This window comes from Rhinolophus sinicus, chromosome 15 (genome assembly GCF_057876585.1).
Source record: "Rhinolophus sinicus isolate RSI-liver-muscle chromosome 15, RSI-T2T, whole genome shotgun sequence".
Lineage (NCBI taxonomy): Eukaryota > Metazoa > Chordata > Mammalia > Chiroptera > Rhinolophidae > Rhinolophus > Rhinolophus sinicus.
The window spans coordinates 90,006,193-90,028,239 of record NC_142515.1 but is presented as its reverse complement, the minus strand read 5'-3'; the positions used below and the strand labels follow the sequence as shown (position 1 = coordinate 90,028,239).

At 51.5% G+C, this 22,047-nt stretch overlaps 1 protein-coding gene across 2 annotated transcripts in view; it reads left to right on the top strand.

Moving 5' to 3' along the window:
* The window catches only part of GFRA2 (GDNF family receptor alpha 2), an 86,399-nt gene that overhangs the window by 50,534 nt on the left and 13,818 nt on the right, over window positions 1–22,047 (top strand). For both annotated transcript variants that reach the window (XM_019744670.3, XM_074338274.2), the window contains 2 exons: window positions 20,722–20,828; window positions 21,576–21,716. In XM_019744670.3, the coding sequence (XP_019600229.3) occupies window positions 20,722–20,828; window positions 21,576–21,716 (248 nt within the window). The remainder of the gene's footprint in view (window positions 1–20,721; window positions 20,829–21,575; window positions 21,717–22,047) is intronic.

The window sequence follows — 22,047 nt, the reverse complement described above, 5'->3', positions numbered from 1 at the left end:
AGCACCTTCATTTCTGGAGTGGGCTCACTGGCCTCAGGTCGCTTCTTGGGCCACAATACTGAGAGCCCTGGTGACACCTTTACAATTGCTCCTCCTCTGGCCCAGAGAGGACACCCCTCCCTTGATTCTCTGGGTTGTCCAATGGCAGCTGTTCTCTTCAGCGTATCCTGGGCCTGTGTCTCCAATTCTAGATTTCCCAGGTCTGACGTCAGGTCTGTGGGTCTCCCGGCTGGCATGCCAGGGTGGGATGTGGCCTCTTCATTCTTGTGGTCCGAGGAGCAGAAAGGAGAGTCATTCGCTGGGTGCACCCAGGTCACCGAGCCCTTTGAGGGTGGTGGGGGGCGGGGGACTCAGCCTGTGTGTTCTTCGGAGGAGGAGTGTGCCTTCCTGTGAGGGTGCAGGAGTGAGTGCATGTGTGTGCAGCTGGTAAGAGGGATTCTCTCCGTGAGTGGGTCTGTGTGTTGGCTGCGGATTTTGTCAGCATGCCCCCACAGTGCTGCTGGACTGTAGGTGCTGCTTCTGTAAAGAAATTGCCTTCCTCTTTAGTAGTAACAAACTCAGGCTCTGCGCAATTGTAAAAGGGGAAACCTCCAAGTGGAAGGAAAGGCAGGTGGGCATCCTGGACCCCAGCCTTGTATCCCGGGACCTTCTCCCTTGGGGATATTTCATGGTGACCCCTCTGCCCCCACCGCATGGGCCTAAAGGAGCGGCACAGCCCTGCTCTCTTGTAACGCTCAGCTCCAGTGTGAATGCCTCTCCTCTTTCTTGTCCTCCCCCCCCAACCCCCCCCACACACAGCTGGGATCAGACTGAGTTCTTTATCTTTATCGACACTGAATAATGGCTTACCGGAGACGACAGGAGATAAACCCAGGGAGTAAGCTGCCCCTGGGTGATCTGTTTTCCCCAGGCCTGGTATGCTGTCTGGGGCTCCCCTGCCTCATCCTGCCCTGGTCTTGGTCTGCCCCACATGGTATGTGCCCCTTGGAATTTACTGGGCACAGGCCTTTGCTGCCCAAACCCCAGAGCAGGGCTGGCAGATGGGACCTGCCCCTTCCCCCTGTAGTTGACACTACCTCCTCAGGAGGCAGGCTTGCCCCAAAGGGTGTGGCCTATCAAAGCAGGTGACATTGATGGAGCTCCCCTGAGTCAGGTACCCTGTCACCGTTAGGAATTTTCATGCCTGGCCTCCCATGGTCTTGACAACCTTTTGAGGCAGGCACTGTGATTATTTCTCCATGTTCACATAAGGACACTAAGTGACTTGCCCAAGGCCATATAGCTTATAAGGTGGAGCAGGGCTGGCTCCACAGGCTGCATTCTCAGCGTTAGTCTGCATCGTTCCTCCAGATGTGGCTCCATCAACTGCGGGGCTTATGCATACTGTGATTCCAGGGCCCTCCGAAAACAGATTGAAACAGACTCCCTGGGTTTGGGGCCCAGGGATCCAGTTTTCCCCAGCTCCCTGGGTGAGCACAGCGAGGGCTGAAAACCCCGGCTGGTGCAGCGTGGAACAGGGCCCCGTAGAGAAGGTGCTGGCCACCCTGAACACGCCCAATCTCATCTGATCTCGGAAGCTAAGCAGGGTCGGGCCTCGTTAGTACTTGGATGGGAGAAGGTCCTGGAACGTGCAGCCTGACAAACTCATCTGCGTCCTGCGTCCCCCTGCGAGGAGGACTTTGCTGGTATCTTTACCTTCTCTGTATTCTCTAGAATTCTTCCGATGGGAGACGGAGTGTGCCGGGGCTGGAGAGTGGCCCAGATTTATCTGCCGTTTACTTGTGTGGAACATCCAAACACTTTTGTTTTAATATCCAGCTGGCATGTGTACCATTAAAGTGACCTCCGCTTGTTTATCCTTTGGAAAATAATCAGAGTATTTGCCGTGAATCCAGACAGTCATTGAAAATGGGATGTCAGCACACAGAGACCACTGTGGCATGAACGGAACAGACGGATGGGCCTGCTCCTCCTCCATGACAAACTGAAACTCTGCTTAGAGACCAGTATGTGGTCAGACGGAGTGGCAGCACTTCTACATGGGCCCAGCTGACCCCATTACAGCCAGCCCACCACCCCATGCCGCATCCCGTCGGGCGTCTGTAACCCCTGCTGGGGCACACCCCGCCTTGGGGGACATAGCATTGGCGTCTGGGACCCTGAGGAAGGCAGGCCAAGGCCCCCCAGCTGTCCTGCTCTGACAGGACACAGGGAGGGGAGAGAGCACAGTGTGAATGGCTCCCCGCTGGGGACCTGGTGCTGGGGGGTGGTGGGTCCCACTCCTCTCCCCCCAGGGCAGCCCCCAAGGCCCTACCCAGAGGAGGCCCCCCAACAGGGGCAGAGGAGTCCCTGCCTGTCTCTTGTGGGGCGCTGGACCCAGCTCCGGGTGGGTAGCAGAGGCATAGATCCTGGGGAGGGAAAGCCTGTCCTTGGAGGAGTGGCTACCCCAGCTGGACACACAGCGGGTCTCAGCCTGCATCTGAACCCAGGTTAGGATGTGGGGAGAGGAGGTGGATCAAGTGTCTGCTGCAAGGGGAAGGTGACGGATGAGTGTGAGTGGGTGGAACAGTGTCCCTCCAAAAACTTATGTCCCCCTGGAAACTTGCAATGTGGCCTTATTTGAATAAGGTCTTTGCAGATGTAATTGGTTAAAATGAAGTCATGCTGGGTTAGGGAGGGCCCCTGAATCCAATGACCAATGTCCTTTTAACAAGGGGAGAGCAAACCCGGAGACACACAGGGAGAAAGCTGTGTGAAGATGGAGGCAGAGCCTGGAGTGATGCAGCCCCATGCCCAGGAAGGCCAGGGATTGCTGGGAGCCACCAGCAGCTGGGAAGAGATGGGAAGTTTCCTCTCCTGGTGCCTTCAGAGGGAGCACGGCCCAGCTGAAACCTTGATCTCAGACTTCTAAGCCTCCGGAATAGGAGAGAATTAATTTCTGTTGTTTTTTTTGTGACAGCTCTAGGACACGAATACACGGAGGAGGTCCCCACACTTCCCCGGGGGGTCACCAGTGAGAGAAGGGTGGTCACCAGCAAGAGAAGGGTGGTCTTGCTGTTGTCACTGTGGCCCGGAGGCTGGCAGGCCCTACAAAGTTCATGACAGGTACTATTCCATGAGAGGAGAGTAGGAGGAGGCTGAAATGGGTGAGTGCTCCCCAAGAAAGGCTGGGAAATGCTATGGAGCCTTGTGAGGAAAAAGAGATGGAGAGGGATGGGGGGGTGCCACGGCTCTTATTTAGGAAAAGATGGTCTGGGGTGTTGTTCTGAAGTGAGGGAGTACTGTGGTTTCCCAGCAGACAGAAGAGCAGGAGAAAGACCACGATTTGGAGGGCAGAGACCAAGCTGGACAACAGGCCTGAGAGGGGCCAGCCTTCCTCAGGGCAGCAAAGCCTAGCACCCTGGGTGGAACTTGGATTTGAGTCTCAAGGGGAAAGGGGCAGAGTGTGTTGAAGGGCAGGCAGCACTGGCTCTGCCCTCATGACTGACATGCCACCTCGGAGCCTCTCTTGGATTCTGCTGCCACAGTCAAACCCCAGAGGGTGATGTCTGTCCCACAAGGGAACAGTGGCCCAAACTCATCCACTTCTGAGAGGACTGGTGGCTTTTGGCTTGTACCACAGGCCTGGCCTTAAGTCCCAGCCCCAGCCCTTCCCAGCTGGGCCACAATCACAGCTTCTCTCCAAGCCTAAGTCCCCTTCTCTGTGAAATGGGGAACTTTGTGTTACTCCCTGTCTCAGGGTGTTTGTGAGGATTAAATGCGTTAATGCTTTCAGAGGTGCTTGGCGGACATGCAGTAAACACTCAAAAACTGTTAGTTCTCGTTATTTAGTATTAGTTAGGTAGGTCTCAGTAAACTGAAAGGCAGCTCTGAAAGGAAATAATCACAGAAATATAAACAGCATACAATACTGGTTTCCATGGTACAGGTTTCACATCCTGATTGTCTGGGCGGGCTCAGCATCCTCACGGCTCTCTCCGCCCAGCGCGGGGCTGTGGGCTGGGCCGTGGGCTCCTTGAAGGGCTTCCGCCCTCGCCCCTGTCCTGGGAGCCTCAGCCTTTCCAGCTTCATGTCACTGGCGGCAGCAGCCCATTTCCTTGTACTGGGAGCAGGGCTACGGGTCTTGATTTTTGGCTGGAGCTGGATTTGAATGACCTAGCTCTGAGGTCTCTTTTGGGAGGAACTCAAAAACGTCATTTGGGATGAACTAACCGGTGTCAATGTTTGACTCCGCAACCTCTCCAAGCTGGCTAGCTCTGTTCTGAAGATGCAGGCTTGGGTGGCACCCTGTTCTCTCGTGTGTACGTGTTGCTGTCCCGTCTGCTCCCTTTCAGAGCAGGGGGGCTCCGAACGGGTAGGTTTTGAGAAGGTCTGCTATGTGAAGGTGAGTGGGAGCGAGTTCTAGCCTGGAAGGCCAGTGCCCAGAAAGTGAGCCTGGGTCATGACTCTGCCCATTGCAGCCTAGTTCCGACACTGACTGTGTCCCACTCTGTGTGGTGCCATTACGTGTGGCTTTCTGTGTTTGAGCCCAGGGTGGGTCGGGGGACCAAGGACACTATTGTATCCTTTACCAACTCCTGAATGTTCCCTGGGATAAATTGTTTTTTTATTTCATTTATGTTCAGTTCTATGCACATAGACTTCCATTGTCTCGGTGTCTTGGACACCTTCGTTAAAATATCAGCCTTCACCCCTTGTAGACCCTTTGCCCGCAGATCACCAATCACCAGATCTCAACTTGCCATTCCGTGTTCGCCTCCTGGTTTGGGAGGGCTCTGTTTTAAAGCCTTCCAACATCATGTTGCTCTTTCCACGATTTGCAGACCTGCTGTTGCAGAGGAACATATCAACTGGGTATTCAAAGGATAGCCCTTCCATCAGCTATCAAACGGGTCTGCCTTCTTCTTTGCCACAAATTCACATGTATCAAAGCTCAGTGTATCCCATTCCAGTGCAAAAGTAGATTTTGCTTTCTCTTTCCTTTGAACACCAACGTCTCTGCCACCAGTGATATCCAGATGAAATTCAGGTTGCCCGTAAAGATATCCGGTACACAACCAGTAGGCCAAAGGACAGCAGGAAGGAATGCCGTGAAACACCAGGCCCCCGTGTTAGACCATCCACTGGGTTACCGTCCTGTGTAGGTAGGACTGCTCCTTGAGCCCTTAGATTCGACATCATCAGCCGGATTGGCTTTTCTCCCTTCAAGCTCTGTTCCACTCGGGGTGTCGTCCTCTTGTGGATCTCTTTGAGTAGACCCTGACTGCCCACCGTCCCTCTTGTTTCCTGGTGGGTCTGGGCCGTGATTGGCAGCTTTCTATCCACTGTGCCCCACCACCGTCATTATTTCTTCTGCCCTGTTTGACTCCCTGCCCTGGGGCCTTGTCTACTGAGTCAGCTCTGCCTTCTGCCAGCTGTGGTGTGGTTCCATCTTGGCTGACACACTGAGCTGCTGCCTCCTACCTTGGGCGACAGCGGTATGGGATTAAGGAACTAGAGTTTGTTTTACCGGATATGCTGGATATCCAATGGTGTTATGGACAACCTACTTTCTAGCCTACTGGGAAGAGGACTGAGTGAGCGAGCAGTCTTGGGGACCTACCTTCCACTTCCAATTCCCTTGGGGAGCTTAAAGCTTTCTAAGTGCATCTGGGCTACCCTGCCCCTTACATCCACTGGAGAGAATGGAGGTTGGTGGTGGGCCTTGTCTCAGTCCATTTGGGCTTCCATGACAGAAATACCACAGACTGGGTGCCTTATACATAACAGAAATTTATTTCTTACAGTTTGGAGGCTGGGAAGTCTAAGATCAAGGTGCAGGCACATTTGGTATTTGATGGGAGTTCACTTCCTCATTCATAGATGGCCGTCTTTCTGTTGGGTCCTCACATGGTAGAAGGAGGAAGGGAGCTCTGTGTGGTCTCTTTTAGAAGGGTGCTAATCCCAGCATGAGAGCTCCATCCTCAAGTCCTAATCACTCTCCTAAGGCCTCACCTTCTAATACCTGTACATTGGGGATCAAGTTTCAACATATGAATTTGGGGGGGTGAGAACCAACATTCAGTCCATAGCAGACACCTCAGGGGCTTCCTTTGGTTCAAGTTGGAGCACAGGTGCCCTGGGAAGGCTTCTGTTCTTTGCAGACTCTGGGACATCGCTCTAGATTCTGCCTCAATAACCCAATCATGCATGCTTTCTCCCATGGCTGGATCCCGTTTCTGCTCTCCGATGCACCATTGGGCATCATGGCTTTCTCTCATTCCCTGGGTCTTCCCCTGATTCTGTCTCAATTTCCACTCAGGTTTCTTTTCCCCTCTGTACCTTGTACTCCTTGGCAGAGCCCTGCAGGGCATGTGTGAGAGACTCAGTAGAAGCAGGGAGGAACTTTACCGGGCCTCAGAATCTGCGTGTTCCAAGATAAATGCATTCAAACGCTTGATGAGCGAAGAGTCTTCTCAGTCCTCTACTGGCGGTATGTCTTCACATGGTAGTCGCCGTCTTTTCCCTGCCATCTGGGAATGGTCTACCGGCACGCTTTATCTTCTCAGATGAAGCGAGAGGCTCCAGTTCAAACCCTTAGGAGCTCCAGGTCCTGATGTCTCATTGACTTATAGTAGCAGTTTTCAGAGGGCTGGTGACTCATCCAGTGGGACCCAGTGACCACTTGCTTTCTCTGAGTGGTTTGTCGTGTCCCCTCTGATTTCCATCCAGCCCACACCCCATGAGAGGCACTGGTAGAAGCTGACTCATTGCAGGACTGCAGCTCTGTGTACTCAGTGCTGGTACAGTACCTCCCAGGTGGGCGGTGGGGGACATGGCTCCGGGCCCTTTGATGTCAAAGGGAGACCTAATGTTGTTGCTTGGTTTGGAGTTGGAGGGCCCATGCAAGATTCAGGGCTTAGGGGAAGGGCTTGTGATTGGGGAGGAACGAGGACTCTTTACCTGAGGGGCAGTATGGCCTTGTGTCTGTCAGGGTGGCAGAGCCCTCACACGGCATGAGTGTGGTAATGCACTTGAGTGAGCACCCTCTTTACAGGTGAGACAGATGGCTTGTGTTCTCCTCCCTGGATGCTGCTTCTGTGTGCTTGACCTTAGCTGACAGGTTGGAACCCCCAGTTTATAGATTTTATTTTTTTAAAGCCCTTTTTTTGTAAAACACTAACCTCAGCGAAGGAGAAAGAAGGAAGAAAGAGAAAAAAAGCTGAGTTCTGCAGCTGTAGTTTGCTGTGTTTTTCATCTTGCCTCAGCAAGTTGGGACCACAAATAATCTGGTCTTATATGCTTCAGTAATACTGCCGCTCACGGCTTCGCTCTCCTCCTAAGGCAGTATATTCTGGGGATCCAGCACCCCTCCCCTTCCCCAACCTGCAGCTCAGGAGGCCCTGTGGCCCAGGCAGGGGGTCTACGTGGGAGGCGGAGCACAGAGGGAGCGCTGACCCACAAGGGGGTGGGCCATTCATTTCAGCATGGTTTCTGGAATCCGCTAAACATTTCTTTTTAACCAGTTTCCCCAGCCTCACATTCTTTGTTAGTTCAGGGAAAATGTCATGTATAATGGATGCTGCCTTGATGAATTGCTTCAGAGAAGCACAGTATTCTCATTAGTCTATATAATGAGAAAGACTCCAAGTGGTGGCATAGCTGCCCAGATATTTGCCTGACGGAAGGAATATTTGCCTGTGCAGTTCACTCTAGAAGGCCTGGAATGGAGGACGGTCGGGAGGAGGCTGAGGGTCCCGAGTGTGTGTTCTCCCAGTGCTCTCTGAGAGCAGACGCCAGCCACACCTGGTCCTTCCTGCTTCCCGGTGGGTGCAGGCTGTGGTGTGCAGGCTTCTCATCTGCTCTGCCACATCTGCATCCTGTCCCTGCTCCAGCTCCCCGTGCTGGGAGCTGGTCCCTCGAGTCAGCTGAAGAGGAGAAGCTGGGTACAATAGTCTTGCCTCATTCTCTTTTTTATTATTCCTAACAACAAAAAGAATAAACATGTAGATAGTGAACTCTATTTTCCAAAAGTATTTCTGTGTGTATGGTTTCACTGTTCACTTTGGCATCTATGGTTTTATTCCAAACAGTCTTCTGTGTAGGTGTCCGAGCCAGACACTGAGAGGTGTGGTGATGTTCTCAGGGTTCATGACTTGTAAGCTGCAGGCGTTTTGACCTAAACACTCCGTTGGCCCTATCGCTGATTCCCTCTGTGCTCTGCCTGTATGAGAATGGACAGTTTACCCAGCCTTTCTCCACCGGGGCCCATTGGATTTTCTCTGTAGGTCCTCAAGGCACTTCTTCATGTTAAGAGTGGTGCTTAAAGATGTGTGTTAATTCTCGCAGGCCCCTGGGGCCTCCTTTAGAGAATGGCTATTACCAGACATAGCAAAGATGTTATTCCAAGTTCCCAACAAACACCATGCAGGACCTGAGGAGGGGAGGAAGACAGACCCACCAAAGGGCATTGTGGGGGGGCTGAGCTGTCTTGGTGCCCAAGTTAATGCAACGTTGCTGCATTTTGCTGTGCTGTCAACTGGAAATTGCTTGCGATTTTATTTTTCAAGGGGAGATGTTAGGGCAGTACTTGGCTGTCTTCCTGCTTAGATACAGTTCCTTCAGATATCGCCCCCATCCATCCACCATCCATCTATCCATCCATCCGTCCTTGCCGCCTCTCCCTTTCTTCTTCTATCCAGTGGCTACTGAGTCCCTATCTGGTGTCAAGCACTACTCTGGGAACTGAAGAGTCAAACATGAATAATCCGGTTTCTTTTCTGAAAGAACTCATAGTTTAATGGGAGAAACAGATAGGAAAAGGTAAAGTTATGATATGGTTGGTAGTGTAAGCACAGTCATTGGAGTTTGTGAAACGCATTCAGAGTTGGGACAAGGCATTCACAGAAGGTTTTCTGGAAGAGCTGGCACTGGAACTGGGTTTGGAAAGGTGAGCTGGAAGAGGCTTCAAGGAGAAGCTGTTTGGGGAAAGGCATGCCTGGCAGGAGGAGCACCACGGGATAAGGCTCTGCGAAACGTCCTAGTTGGGGAACCTGTATCGTTTGATATTGCTGCGCGGGTTTGGGACGGGACAGAGGAGGATGAGTAAACACACAGATGAGATGATAGAGATGAGGAGGGAGCCAATGACAGATGGGGATCAGGGTGGTAACCGATGAGCTGTCCAAGCCCAGGGAGTCCTCCCTGGGCGGGAGGGGACGCGTTAGTGGGGCTGCAGTCACCAGAGTGTCGTACCAGGCATGGTCCTCGGTGCTGGACGTGAAATCTGGGTTATTCCTACCAGAAACCAGACCTCCTTTATGGATGAGGGCCTTCACAGAGGATGAGTAACTTGCCCAGGGCTATAGCCCTGTGATTGCAGAGTCGGGGTTTTGGTGGCTGGGATGTGTAACCTGTAATCACTCTGCTTCTCTTGCCGGTCTACAGGTTAGGCTGTGCGTGCATGTGTTTTTTTTCCCCTCCGAATGTGATGTTTCAAGAAATGTGATTTGATGTAAAAACCTATCTGAATCTCTGTAATAGTATGCCATAGAATAATAGGGTTTGGATGGATTGTGAAGGCTGAGCAACACATTCCGTGGAGAGTGAAGGGAGGGGAAGTGCTGGGAATAACAAATGTGGGGAGGGAGCTGGGTCTTCAAGTCGGATGTCCTCAGCATCGGGAACAGGAAGAATAAGGTCAGAACAGCTAGACCTAAGAACAGAAAAACTAAGCTAATGAGAGCCCAGGTGTCAGAGTCTCGGGACTAATTACCAGGGTTAGGAAGACCTTGTGAGAGGCTGACCACTGGTGACTGGGCCCTTGCCCACTCCTCGGCTACCACAGAATCACCTGGTACCCCTGGCTTCAGGGAGGCGGACTGGAGCTTTCTGCTCTGCAGCAGGGGAGAGGGTGGTGATAGGGAGGGAGGGACAAAACCTAACCTCCTTCCACCAGCAAAAACCATATCAGCATTCAGAGAAAGTTGAAAGAAATCTTTCAGCTGGCTGGCTACCTAGCTCAAGGCTAACCACACTCTTAACACAATAATAAGTCAATCCTTACTGAATAATTAAATAGAGAGCCTTCATAAGTATTGACTTAATGTGACAGCAAGTCTATAGTGACTTGGGGTTTGCTTATGTAAACACAATCTCTTGTTCAGCTTACTTAGCAGTTCAATGAAATAGAACAGTCCTTCAATTAAAATCAAATGATGCATACATTTAATTCTTTTCTTTTCTTACCAGGTAATAATAGGTTTGGAACATAGGTGAAGGGATTGGGGAAAAATGGAGAAAAGGGTACCTGCCCACCTGCCTGTATTTTCAGAGGACACGAAGGAGTGTAACCAATTGTGGTCTCCAGAAGAAGCAAGTGGTCTTGGCTCCCACTGCTGGGCCCTGGGTGGGAGATCCATGTGGGCTTAGGATGACTTCTGTCCCATCCAGACCCTCCAGATCTCTCCCAAAGTGGGCTTGGGTTGGCCACTGTGATTGGTGTGTCAGTCTCTTGATGGTGGCCTGGGTATGATCGATTATTTCTGGGCAGCTGGAGTCCAGTGGCTCCAACCACCATCCTCTTCAGGTTGTTTCCTGTGGATTCCCTCATGGCTCACCTAGAAGACAGTGGGGATGCTGGATGGAAAAGGGGGCCAAGGAGGAAGGGGGCACCCCACTGATTCCTTTGGATGCCACCAGAAGGGACGTAAACCTCCCTGGTTCTGTGGCTGTAAAATGCTGGGAGAGGGGGAGCGTAGAGGGGGCTGGAAAAGAGTGGCTGGGAAAGCTAAGGGCAGGGACAGAGTGGTGGCAGGGAAAACCCATTGGCCCTGGAGCTAAGATTTGAAACTAAGTCTCCTGGCCTTGCTGCTGTGATGTTAAGTGAGTTAATTAACCTCTCTAGGCCTCTGTTTCCTTATCTGTAAAACAGGGTAATAATGCCAACTTCAGAGACTCGTGGTCAGAGTAAAACGTGGTGATGTCAGTAGAAGTGCTTTATGTGACACTGCAAATGCAGGAGGTGCTTGTTAATAGATTAGAGATACTATGCCCCTTTGGCCTGAAGAGAAAGAGCTCACGCCTTCTTCACAGTGCTCCATGTTCAGGACTGGTTAGCGGAATCCCAGTGACAGTGGCAGCAAGCATTGATGGGGCACCCGCTATGTGCCAGGCGCTGTCCGGGCACTTACCTGCATTTGCTCATTGGACATCTCATTCAGTCCTCGCCATGACCCTATGAGGTAAATACTGTTATTACCTCTGTTTTGCAGATGAGGCAACGGAGGCCTGGAAAGGTTTAATGACCTGCTCAAGGTCACATGCTAGTGAGTACCCTGTTTCCCCGAAAAGAAGACCTAGCTGGACAGTCAGCTCTAATGCATCTTTTGGAGCAAAAATTAATATTAGACCCGGTATTATATTATATTATATTATATTATATTATTATATTATATTATATTATACCCGGTCTTATAGTAAAATAAGACCAGATCTTATATTAATTTTTGCTCCAAAAGACTCATTAGAGCTGATTGTCTGGCTCTGTCTTCAGTCTGCCAGATCCTAGCAATCAGGACCCCAGAGTGAGGAGCCCGTTCTCTGAGCTGGTAGCTTTTCTCTCTCAGCCTCTTTGTCTTGGGACAGTGAGTCCGTTATACTTGTTAATGCTTCTGGAACCAACAATGGTTTCTCTACCAAAGGCTTAGAACAATCATGATTTATAATAGGCCCTGTTCAATTAAACTTAAAGAAATAACGGCAGTCTTAAAGCAACTTTATTACAAGAGAACATAACGAAGAGTGTGTTAGCATCTTGTGAAATTTACATCTGGATCTTGTCAGTGCCTACACTTACCGTATTTCCCTGTTTGTAACCAGGGGACGTAGACTCTTGCTTTGTGTTTCCTGCTTTTTATCCCTTAACGTGATTTCATGTTTGAATTTTCATATATTGGCATAACCTGCATCCTCGTCAGTTTTAGTAGCGACGTAGCTTTCTGGAGCTTATCTGTCTGAGCCATTCCTTCCTAGATGAGCTGGGGAGAGAACCCAAAGCCAAGAACATGTTCCTTCCCGAATTTTACCTTCATCCACGTTCCAAGTTGCTCTCACTGAAATGCTCCTGCACGCGTGGCTCTTCTGCGTAGGTTAGTCTGACGCTTTGCGGGTTTGGTTTTTGGCCTGTGTCCTTTTCACTGTGTGCCCTTTCTGGTTGCTTTGAACTTGGACAGAGAAGATCATATCAAATCAGAGAGTGAAGCTAAATAGTAGTCAATAGTTTTTCTGTTTTAAGTGACAGAGACCCAATTAGCTTAAGAAAAATTAAAGAGGAATTTATTGGTTTCCAATAAAATATAGAAAGGGCAAGAGAGTATCCAGGACTCAAATACAAATAGGTCTCTGTGTCACTGTCTGTCTTTCTCTCTCTTTGTGTCTCCTTGTCTCTCTCTCTCTTTTTTTTTAAAGATTTTATTGGGGAAGGGGAACAGGACTTTATTGGGGAACAGTGTGTACTTCCAGGACTTTTTTCCAAGTCAAGTTGTTGTCCTTCCAATCTTAGTTATGGAGGATGCCATTCAGCTTCAAGTTGTTGTCCTTTCAGCCTTAGTTGTGGAGGGTGCAGCTCAGCTCCAGGTCCAGTTGCCGTTGCTAGTTGAAGGGGCCAAGCCCACCATCCCTTGCACGACTCGAGGAGCTGAACTGGCAGCCTTGTGGTTGAGAGCCCACTGGCCCATGTGAGAATCGAACCGGCAGCCTTTGGAGTTAGGAGCATGGAGCTCTAACCGCCTGAGCCACCGGGCCAGCCCCTGTCTCCTTGTCTCTTGTTTCTGCTTCTCTCTGCAGGTTAGCTGCATGTTTATTCTTATTAGGACCATGGGGCTAGAGCTAGGGTCTCTGGGCTCACATCTATGGTGTCCCATAACCAGAAGGAAAGAATGTTCTCCTGTGCCTGCTCCATTAGGAAAACCTCAGGGAAAGGCTCTGTTTGGCCTAGCTTCTGTTACTTCCTTCTCCCTGGACCAGTCAGTGTGGCCAGGAAAAGAGCTGTGTGGTTGGCCCTGCCTGGGTCGTGTGTCCACCTGCGGCCCAGGAGGGTGGAGTGCCATGGTGGGCAGCTTGTCTGGAGGAGGAAGGCCCCAGCCTGCCCCTAGGGGAGAGGCTCATCCGGGCAGAAAGAATAAGTATCCAGCATACACTTACAGAATAAACAGGGGAGAAGGAAGCCCAGCTGGTACCTAATGTCACAGAACAAGTGGTGGTCGTTTCAGGGAGGAGGCGGGGAAAGGATGGAGGTCCGAGCTATCCACAGTGAGCCCAGAGGCGTCAGAAAGCGGCCATGTGGGCGAAACGCACTTTCCCCTTCCTCAGTGTCACATCACATTGAACCCACTTAATGGGGTCCTACGCTGCTTGGAGGGGACCTCAGAAAGCCATTCCGGAGGCACATGGGTCTATTAAAACCATTCTCTCTGCGTTTCCATAAATTGCCTGTGAAGCCCAGTATGAGTAATTTGCCCTTCTTGGGAGTCCTTTTTCGCCTCCGTGAACTATTCCAGTGCCCTGTTAGTTTGCGGGAGGCAGTACTGGTGGCTGCCCTGGAAGCCTTGTGAGCAGTGATGGCTCATGGCAGCAGAGTCAGAGGAAGGACCTTGTCCTCACTGGCACGTGCCTGGCCCAGGTGTGCTGGCTGCATGAAAGCTGTGTATCTGTGCGACCTGCCTCTCGGAGCTATCCTGTCCTTGCTGGGAAATACGTCTACTGTGTGGGGTTGTGCAGAAAATTCAATTAAGATAACAGTGTCCGGCACATAGTAGGTCCTCAATAATCATGATCTCCCTTTCCTCTTTTTCCAGTTCTCATACCAGTAGGAACAGTAGGAATGAGAACTGGAAAAAGAGGAAAGGGAGGGCAGGGGAACTTTGGGAAGTTGCTAAGAACTTCAGACCAAAAAGCCATGTATTGGCTAGCATTGGAGTATTTTGGGGTTCTGTGGGAGCAGTTCACCCCAGAATTAGATGAGGCCAGAGAGATGTGAGAAAGTATATGTGTTCAGGAAGCTGTTTACAGTATGGATCAAGGTAGTGTCTCATTGATAAGAGGTACCTGTGCACTCTCTTGGCTGAGGCCAAAGCATGGAACTGAGAGATATGTGTCCAGGTGTAACTGTATGTAACTGTGTGTCTGTGGAGATAGGGGCACGTACGCCAGCGTGTGTGTGTGTGTGTGTGTGTGTGTGTGTGTGTGTGTGTGTACACAAACACGCATGCTCTTTTACCATGTAAACTGAGCCTTTGGGCTATGGCCGGAAGCATTACTTTCTTCCTTGGCTGGGCTATGAAGCGGGAAAGTGAAAGCTGAGACCAGGGCGTGGTGTCTGGAGGGTCCCCGCAGCCCAACTCTGGAGACTGTGTAGATGGCCATATCTCCAAACTGTAGCCTGTCTCCAAATCACTGAGAGGACTTGTTAAAAGCACAGATTGCTGGGCCCTACCCTGGAATGTCAGATCTGCTTAGGTCTGGGTTGGGGCTGGAGAATTCTCGTTTCTGTCAAGTTCCCAGTTGATAATGTTTTCGTCTGTAGACCACCCTTTGAGGACCATTGACCTATAGGAAGCCCCCCTCATGCCCCCACCCCCCACCCAGTCTGGATGATTTCTGCTTGTGGGGGTTGGTCTCTGTACATCCAGCATGCCTCTTTTTCTTTTTGCGGGAACACATCTTCCATCAAACAGCATGGCCTGACCTAACAAATAAGAATACAGGATACAGAATACCCAGTAAAATTTGAATTCCAGATAAACAATGGAAAACTGGTCCATATAAGATTAGCTCAGATATGGCATATACTTATACTAAAAAAAAAAAAAAAGGATTATTTCTTATCTGAAATTCAAATTAAATGGATGTCCTGCATTTAATCTGGCAACTGTTTAATCAAATTGGGGGTCAAGGGTCTCTCTTGGTCTCTCCCGCTGCTTTCCTGTGATTGAATAGGCTACAGCTGCTGATGAAACAAGCCCGAAGAGGGTTTGTGTTTTCTGTATGGACCCACCTGCTGCCCTGAGCTCATCCGGCACTCTTCACTTGACCTTGCTGAGATGGACTTGGCTTGTGTTCATACTGCTTCTCTTGCTGGATCTCTGTTTTCTTCTTTTTTCTGTCTGTCTGTCTGTCTCTCCCTTGTGCTTTCTTTTATACCCTCTGTCTTATGGGCTCTGAAAGGAAGAAATCTGCGAAGTGATGGGGCTGATCCGGGAAAGTCTGTCCCCGGCAGGTAGAGAGGAGTCCAAGAGACGGGTGACCTCAGGGCGTCTGTAGGGAAGAGTGGCGTCTTGCCCGAAGATGGCTCTGAGAGTCCCAGCTGGCTCGCAGTGCACTATCAAAAGGACAACGTTTGCCTTGGAGTTGTACCTACCAGGGCTGGACCGGGCGTGGTCACTCGGCTGGTGTGCATCGTGGTTGGAGTTGCGAGTGTCACGGGCTTGAAGGAAATGGACACCGTGTGGTTTCTGATGCTGACAGAGGGCTCCGGCTGCCATGCACTTCAGCGTGTCTTGAGGGGCAGAGAGAACCTGAGCAATAAAAAGCCTCCTGGAGACTCGGACAGCGTATCCTCCTAAGTGGCCCCATTTGTCCCTCTCGCCTGCCCAGGCTGCCGTGACACGTGAAAATGGAGAAACGGAGGAATGGAAGGCCTAGCTGCTTCGCCTCACCCCACCCTTCCCCTCTGCCGTCTGCTGGTCTTGGGCCTGCTTCATCCCCTTCTCGGGCTCTGAATAGAACCATGGGCCTGCTGGAAAGGAAATAGGCCACAACCTCAGAGGAACAAGACAGCACTTCCCTGTGGTCACCCTGGGCTCTGGCAAAGTGACCGCGTGCCTGTGGGCCGTCTTCGGGGGCCTGTGCTGCTCCTCCTGTGTCCTCAGAGTGGCATGGAGAGTGACGTTGGAGTAGGGAGGACATCATTCCCCTGGGGTCCAGCAACGTGACTCTGGGGCCTGGTGGTGAGGTGGGGTGGGGAGAAGGAGCCATCTTTCCCTGGTGTGTTGACATCACCTTTCATGGGACCCAGACCCACCTTGGCAGGGGGAACAGGTAGATCTTTCCTTCGGTCAGACATAGGGAAAGCTGTTTCCTGTTTGTACTTGCCAGTGGCAGGCGCAGTGCTGGGGACAGCACACCGAGATAGAGGAGGAAGAGAAGGGTACACAGTGCCTCCTCTCTGGGCCCCGGCTCTTTAATGTCACCCTGTGAGGGAGGGAGGAAGGCGCGGCTCACGCCACTTGATAACCGGGGACATTGAGCAAAGAGACATGACAGGCTTGCCCAAGGGCTCACAGGGGGCAAGAGATGAACAGAGCACAGCGGCATGAAAAACCCTCTCCTCTCGCACCATCAGTACCTGCTCTCCCCTCACTGGGGGTGGGGGGGTCCCACCGGCCCCTCCCCCAGGTGCCACGACTCTTTCACCTCCAGTTCTGGAAGGCTTGCTTCCGTCACACCCCCTCTTTCCTCTGATCATGGCCGTGTCTCTCTTTATGGGCTGTCCTCTCTTCCTTGTTCGTGCTTTCAGTCCTCCAGCCTGTGGGGCCTGGGGACATTTTGAGAGGCCTCGTGGATGGTGAGGCCAGGCAGGGCTCTCAGGGTTCCCAAAGCCAGTGCTTGCAGCACTCCCCTTGCACAATGGATGTGAACCTGTGTGCCAGGTGTGAGTGGAGCTGTCTGGGAGGCTTCCACACCTGCAGAGGGGGCCCTCAGCGGTGCATAGTGGGCAGTGTGCTCCCGCAGGAGCCTGGCCTGGTGGGCGTGCTGCCCTGTGCCGATTAGCTAGGATTTCCTTCCCGACATGTGTGCCCTTCCCATCCTCAGTCTCTCAGCCACGTGGCAGGGGCTCAGTACATGTTTGGAGAAAGGATGAGTGGCTAGCTACCTCCTCATCCTGCCCCAAGGGGTCTGGAGGAGACGGATGAAGAAATCAGTAGAGTCTGCTCCCTGGGAATGTGTGTTTCTGTTCGAGAGCCCAAACAAGACAACATCAGTAAGTCTCTATGCAGTTAAGTATGGAATGGCCTAGTGCAGACGATGTGTGTAGCTGGAACACAGAGGTGAGTGGTCAGAATGGGCTTCACGGGAAGGGCTGCAGGTGGGTCCTGTGGCCGGAGGGAGCCAGGCCTTCTGTGTGAGCAAATGGCATTAGAATGCACTCCTGTATTTCAGCTAGGAGATGGTATCTGGACGCTCTTCGGCCGGGAGGTGATGATAACTATTGGCTCTGCTTGTGATCTAGCCAGCAGCCCCATATCCCGCAGGAGCTCAGTTCTGGCTCGATGCTGCCCACCTAATGCCCTCCTCAGTGCAGGGGTCAGACCACATTCCTCCTTCTGGGGGGAGACGTTTGGCCAAAGCAAACAATGCAGTGCTGTGAGTGTCCTGTGGCTGCTGTAACAAAGTGCCACAAAGTGGGTGCTTAAAACAAAAATTTATTCTCTCATAATTCTGGAGCCCAGAAGTCTGAAATCAAGGTGTCAGCAGGGCCGTTCTCCCTCTGAAGGCTTGAAGGGAGAATCTGTTCCACGCTTTTCTCCTAGCTTCCTGTTGCCGGCAATCCTTGGCGTTCCTGAGCTTTCAGTGCATCGTTCCAACCTCTGCCTCCGTCTTCACGTGCGTTCTCACTGTGTGTCTGTGTCTCTTTTCATCCTCTTATAAGGACACAGGTCATTGGCATGAGGGCCCATCCTGCTTCACTGTGACCTCATCTTGGTTACAACTGCAAAGAGTTTATTTCCAAATAGGGTCACATTCACAGGTCCCAGAGATTAGGACAACGACATAGCTTATTTGGGTGACACAGTTCAGCCCACAAAAGGTGCTTAGAGGTTTTGTTGGCCTCCAAATTCCCTCTATTAAAAGTCTCTTTCCTCTCTCAGGTGTCTGGAGATCTAGGTGTGGGCAGAGACCACCCCCTGTCATCCTTTCATAGCACCTTCTCTCATGTGCTGGGTTGTGGAGTGGGGACATTCAAGACCACGTCTTATTCTGTGGGAGTTGGGGGGGAAGGCTTGGTTGGAAATACTGCCTTTTGCTGTCTTGGGGCTGAGTGGTGAGGAGCTAGAGGGTGTACTTATGGGCAGGAGAGAGGGTGGAGATAGCTGCAGATTCCCGTCTCATTTCCTGTGAAAGACAAGATGGGTTTACAGAGACATAGAATAAGGGCTCTGGAAGGACCTTAAGAACTTTAGCACAGGAGCAGTGGGACCTGCGAGAATGGGCATCCACCTTGTGTGGGAGGTCTGGGACGGGGTCCTGGCTCCACAGCTCAGTAGCTCCGGGGTCTTGGGCAAGTTATTTAGCTTCTCTGAGGCTTGGCTTACTGCTCGGTAAAGGGGGATAATCCTAAGAACTGTGTGTCAGACTTTTTGTGACAATTCAATGATAAAAGATGGGTGTACAAGTACCTTTCCTTAAATCATTGTTTTTATTGTGGTCAATGATACATATCATAAAAGTTACCCTGTTAACCATTTGTAAGTGTCCAGTTCAGTGGCACTAAGTACATTCACATTGTTGTGCAACCATCACCACCATCCATCTCCAGAACTTTTTCATCTTCTCAAACTGTGAAAATATCTTTTAAACTATATACTAAGATCACTTCCTATCTATTTGCTAAGTAAGGAAACCAAGTCCCTGAGAAGCCAGGACTCACCTAAGGTCACCTTTGAGTTAAGGGCACAGCTGATGTGAGAACCCCGGCCCTTTGACCCTCATCATTTCCCATGGCCCCCACCTTGCTGCCTCTGTGGGCTGCAGGGGTTAGGGGCACGCGAGGCCTGGTTGGTGTCGAATCCCTCTGGAGAGCTTCTTCCCAAGCGAACCAGAACGTGTCCTGTGGTGGAACCCAGACAGCTGCCTGCTTTGAAGGTGGTCGTCCTCTCAGTCTGCCTGGTGTCTTTCTCTCTCTCTACCTGCTCAAATGGGACAGAGTCCAGGGCAGCTGAATTCAGCATGACCTTTGGGATAGTTTTGTGAAGTACCTTATGGTGTGGAAAGAGCCGGCACAAGGCGTCAACAGCTGGGTTCTGGTCCGTCTGTAGTGTTCTCACTGAGCATGTATTTGTTGAGGTTCCTACTATACGAGGTCTGACAATTAAGTTCGCGAACTTGTTGCAACAAGATGTAGCTAATCTTTTTTGCTATCAGAGGGATTATTCATTATGAAGTTGTACCAACTGGACAAACAGTTAACTAAGTTTACTATTTGCAAGTGCTGAAAAGGCTGCACGAAAAAGTTAGACAACCTGAACTTGTCTCCAACAATTCATGGCTCTTGCATCATGACAATGCACCAGCTCACACAGCACTGCCTGGGAGGGAGATTTTAGCCAGTAAACAAATAACTGTATTGGAACACCCTCTCTACTCACCTGATCTGGCCCCTAGTGACTTCTTTCTTTACCTGAAGGTGAAGGAAATATTGAAAGGAAGACATTCTGATGACATTCAGGACATCAAGGGTAATACGACAATAGCTCTGATGGCCAGAAAAAGAGTTTCCAGAAAAAGAGTTCCAAAATTGCTTTGAAATGTGGACTAGGCGCTGGCGTCAGTGCTTAGTTTCCCAAGGGGAGTACTTCGAAGGTGACCGTTGTGATATTCAGCAATGAAGTATGTAGCACTTTTTCTAGGATGAGTTCGCGAACTTAATTGTCAGACCTCGTGTACCATTATTGGGAAAATCCCAACATGAGCAAGACCTTATTATTCACCGCTTGCAGCTCCTTTGAGACACAAGGGATATGACACTTGAGGACACCATGGCAAAGGGAACTTACCTAAAGGAGGTAGTGATGGCGAGTGGAGGTGGTGCCCCAGCCCAGGCTGATGGTGACAACCTGAGGCCAGGGTGCTAGTGGTCAGGGCAGGAGGAAGAAGGAGCAGGAATTGCCGTGTAGGTTAAATATGGTTCCCCGGGCACCACGTGACCCTCCACATGCAGTGCTGGGAGCTGGGGACAGACTCAGTCTGACAGCACCTGCCTCTCGGCGGCTCATAGCTGAGGGGGGAGCCCAGGGCTGTGCGCATACAGTTCTGAAGCAGCGTCACTGGTGCTGACACAGAGGAATGGGTGATGGCAGATTACGTTCCCAGGGGAAGAAAGGCTGATTCTGCTTAGTGGGATCAGGAAGCTGGTGGAGGGGGAACCAGGGGGCTTTGGTTTAGTTTGATGTGGAACACAGGTCAAAAACACCCTCAGGATGTGTCACCTAGGGGAAGTCTCATGCCTCCTTGGGGTGTGTTCCTTGGACCTCTGATACATCGTATGAGGTAGCTGGGGCTGGGTTATTGTACCCATTCTTCAGGTGGGAAGACTGATGTGTGATAGGACTTGGGCAAGGTCCCCAGGAGTGTGGTTGAGCAGAAAGCAGAGCTCAGCTTCCCTGACTTGGTCCCAGGCACTCTCACAAACCTGCTATGGGTAGGGGGTCTCTTTGTTCCTTTGACTCAAAGATCCATCCAGAGTGTACCATGTCTAACCCGTGTGCCCAGCTCTTGGAGAGTCCTGTCCTTCAGGAGCTGCCAACCTTGAGCCCCCATGGCTTGGTGCCTCCCCCCAGTCCTCCTCTCCGTCTTTTTGGCTTCCTCCACCCCAGGAAGATTCGGGAGGAGCCCTTGTACCACAGAGGAGGCAGGAAAGCAGCCACACTAAACTTCTCTCCATGGGTCTTCTCCTGATACCAGGTCTCGGCTGGCGGACTTCCATGCCAATTGTCGCGCCTACCAGACGGTCACCAGCTGCCCTGCTGACAATTACCAGGCGTGTCTGGGCTCCTATGCTGGCATGATTGGTAAGCCATCGCCTGTGCGTCTAGGCTCACAGTAGGCTCCAGGCTGCCCCAGTCTCAGCAGGCAGGGGCCCAGGCCAAGCTCTGGGCCAGTGGGTAGACAGCCTGAGCTCGCCCTTCTCTGCGGCGTTTCAGCCAGAGATGCCATGGGAAACCAGAGGTGAGGCCCTTTATCAGGCGAGGAGAAGGCTCCAGGGACCTTCAAAGCTTTTGAAATAAGAAGAAAAAGTAACATTTATTGCATGGTTTTGATATTCCAGGTTCTGCGCTAGTCAGTTTACAGGGACTGTCTTATTTAATTCTCACAACAGCACTTAGTAGGGAGGTGTTGGGATTTCCATTTTACAGATGGGGCAACTGAGGCTTAGAGAAGTGGAGTAACTTGTACAGGTTCACCTAACTAGTACATATGGGCACTGGGATCCAAGCCCAGGATGTGAGCCTAGCTGCCCTGAGTCCCGAACACACTCTGCTTGGTGGTCAAGGAGAAAGCAAGGTCCACGCTGAGGTGTCTTCACGGGTGTCCTGGCCTGTCCTCTGTGCCAACAGCCCTCTGCCCACTTTGATCCCCGTGGCTGCTGGGACAGAAATGCTCTGAGTTTGGATTGTGAGTTGAGATGATGTCGGTTTGGGGGCAGGTGGGAGGGAAGGAGAGTCCCAAGCCTCTTCTCTGTGGTGCCTGAGGCCTGGGGGCCTCAAAAGGAGGCCTCACTGCTCCCCTCTCCTTTGCCCCCCTTTCTCCCTGCCCAGGGTTTGACATGACGCCCAACTACGTGGACTCCAGCCTCACTGGGATCGTGGTGTCCCCCTGGTGCAGCTGTCGTGGTAGTGGGAACATGGAGGAAGAGTGTGAGAAGTTCCTCAGGGACTTCACTGAGAACCCCTGCCTTCGTAAGTCCTGCAGTGCCCTCCCCTCTCCACGGGACCTCTCACCCCTCATATCCCAAAGGGGCCCTAGAGGGCTGCCCGAGCCATTCCCTTCGTTCTCTGTTGGAATGGCCAGTGGTCTGTGTGGGGCTTCTCCAGTGTGGATGTTGCCTGTGGAGACCCTGATTGTGTGCTTGTGGAGAGTCACACCAGAGCTGTCAGTAGGCCAGCCTCCACTTACCACTGGAGGCCTTGGGCCCCTGTCATGCCAAGGCCGAAGGTTTCTGCTCTGCTATCCTGCCAGCTTCCTTTGGGGACAACCCTATGGTGAGAGCTCAGCTGTCTATCACTTCTC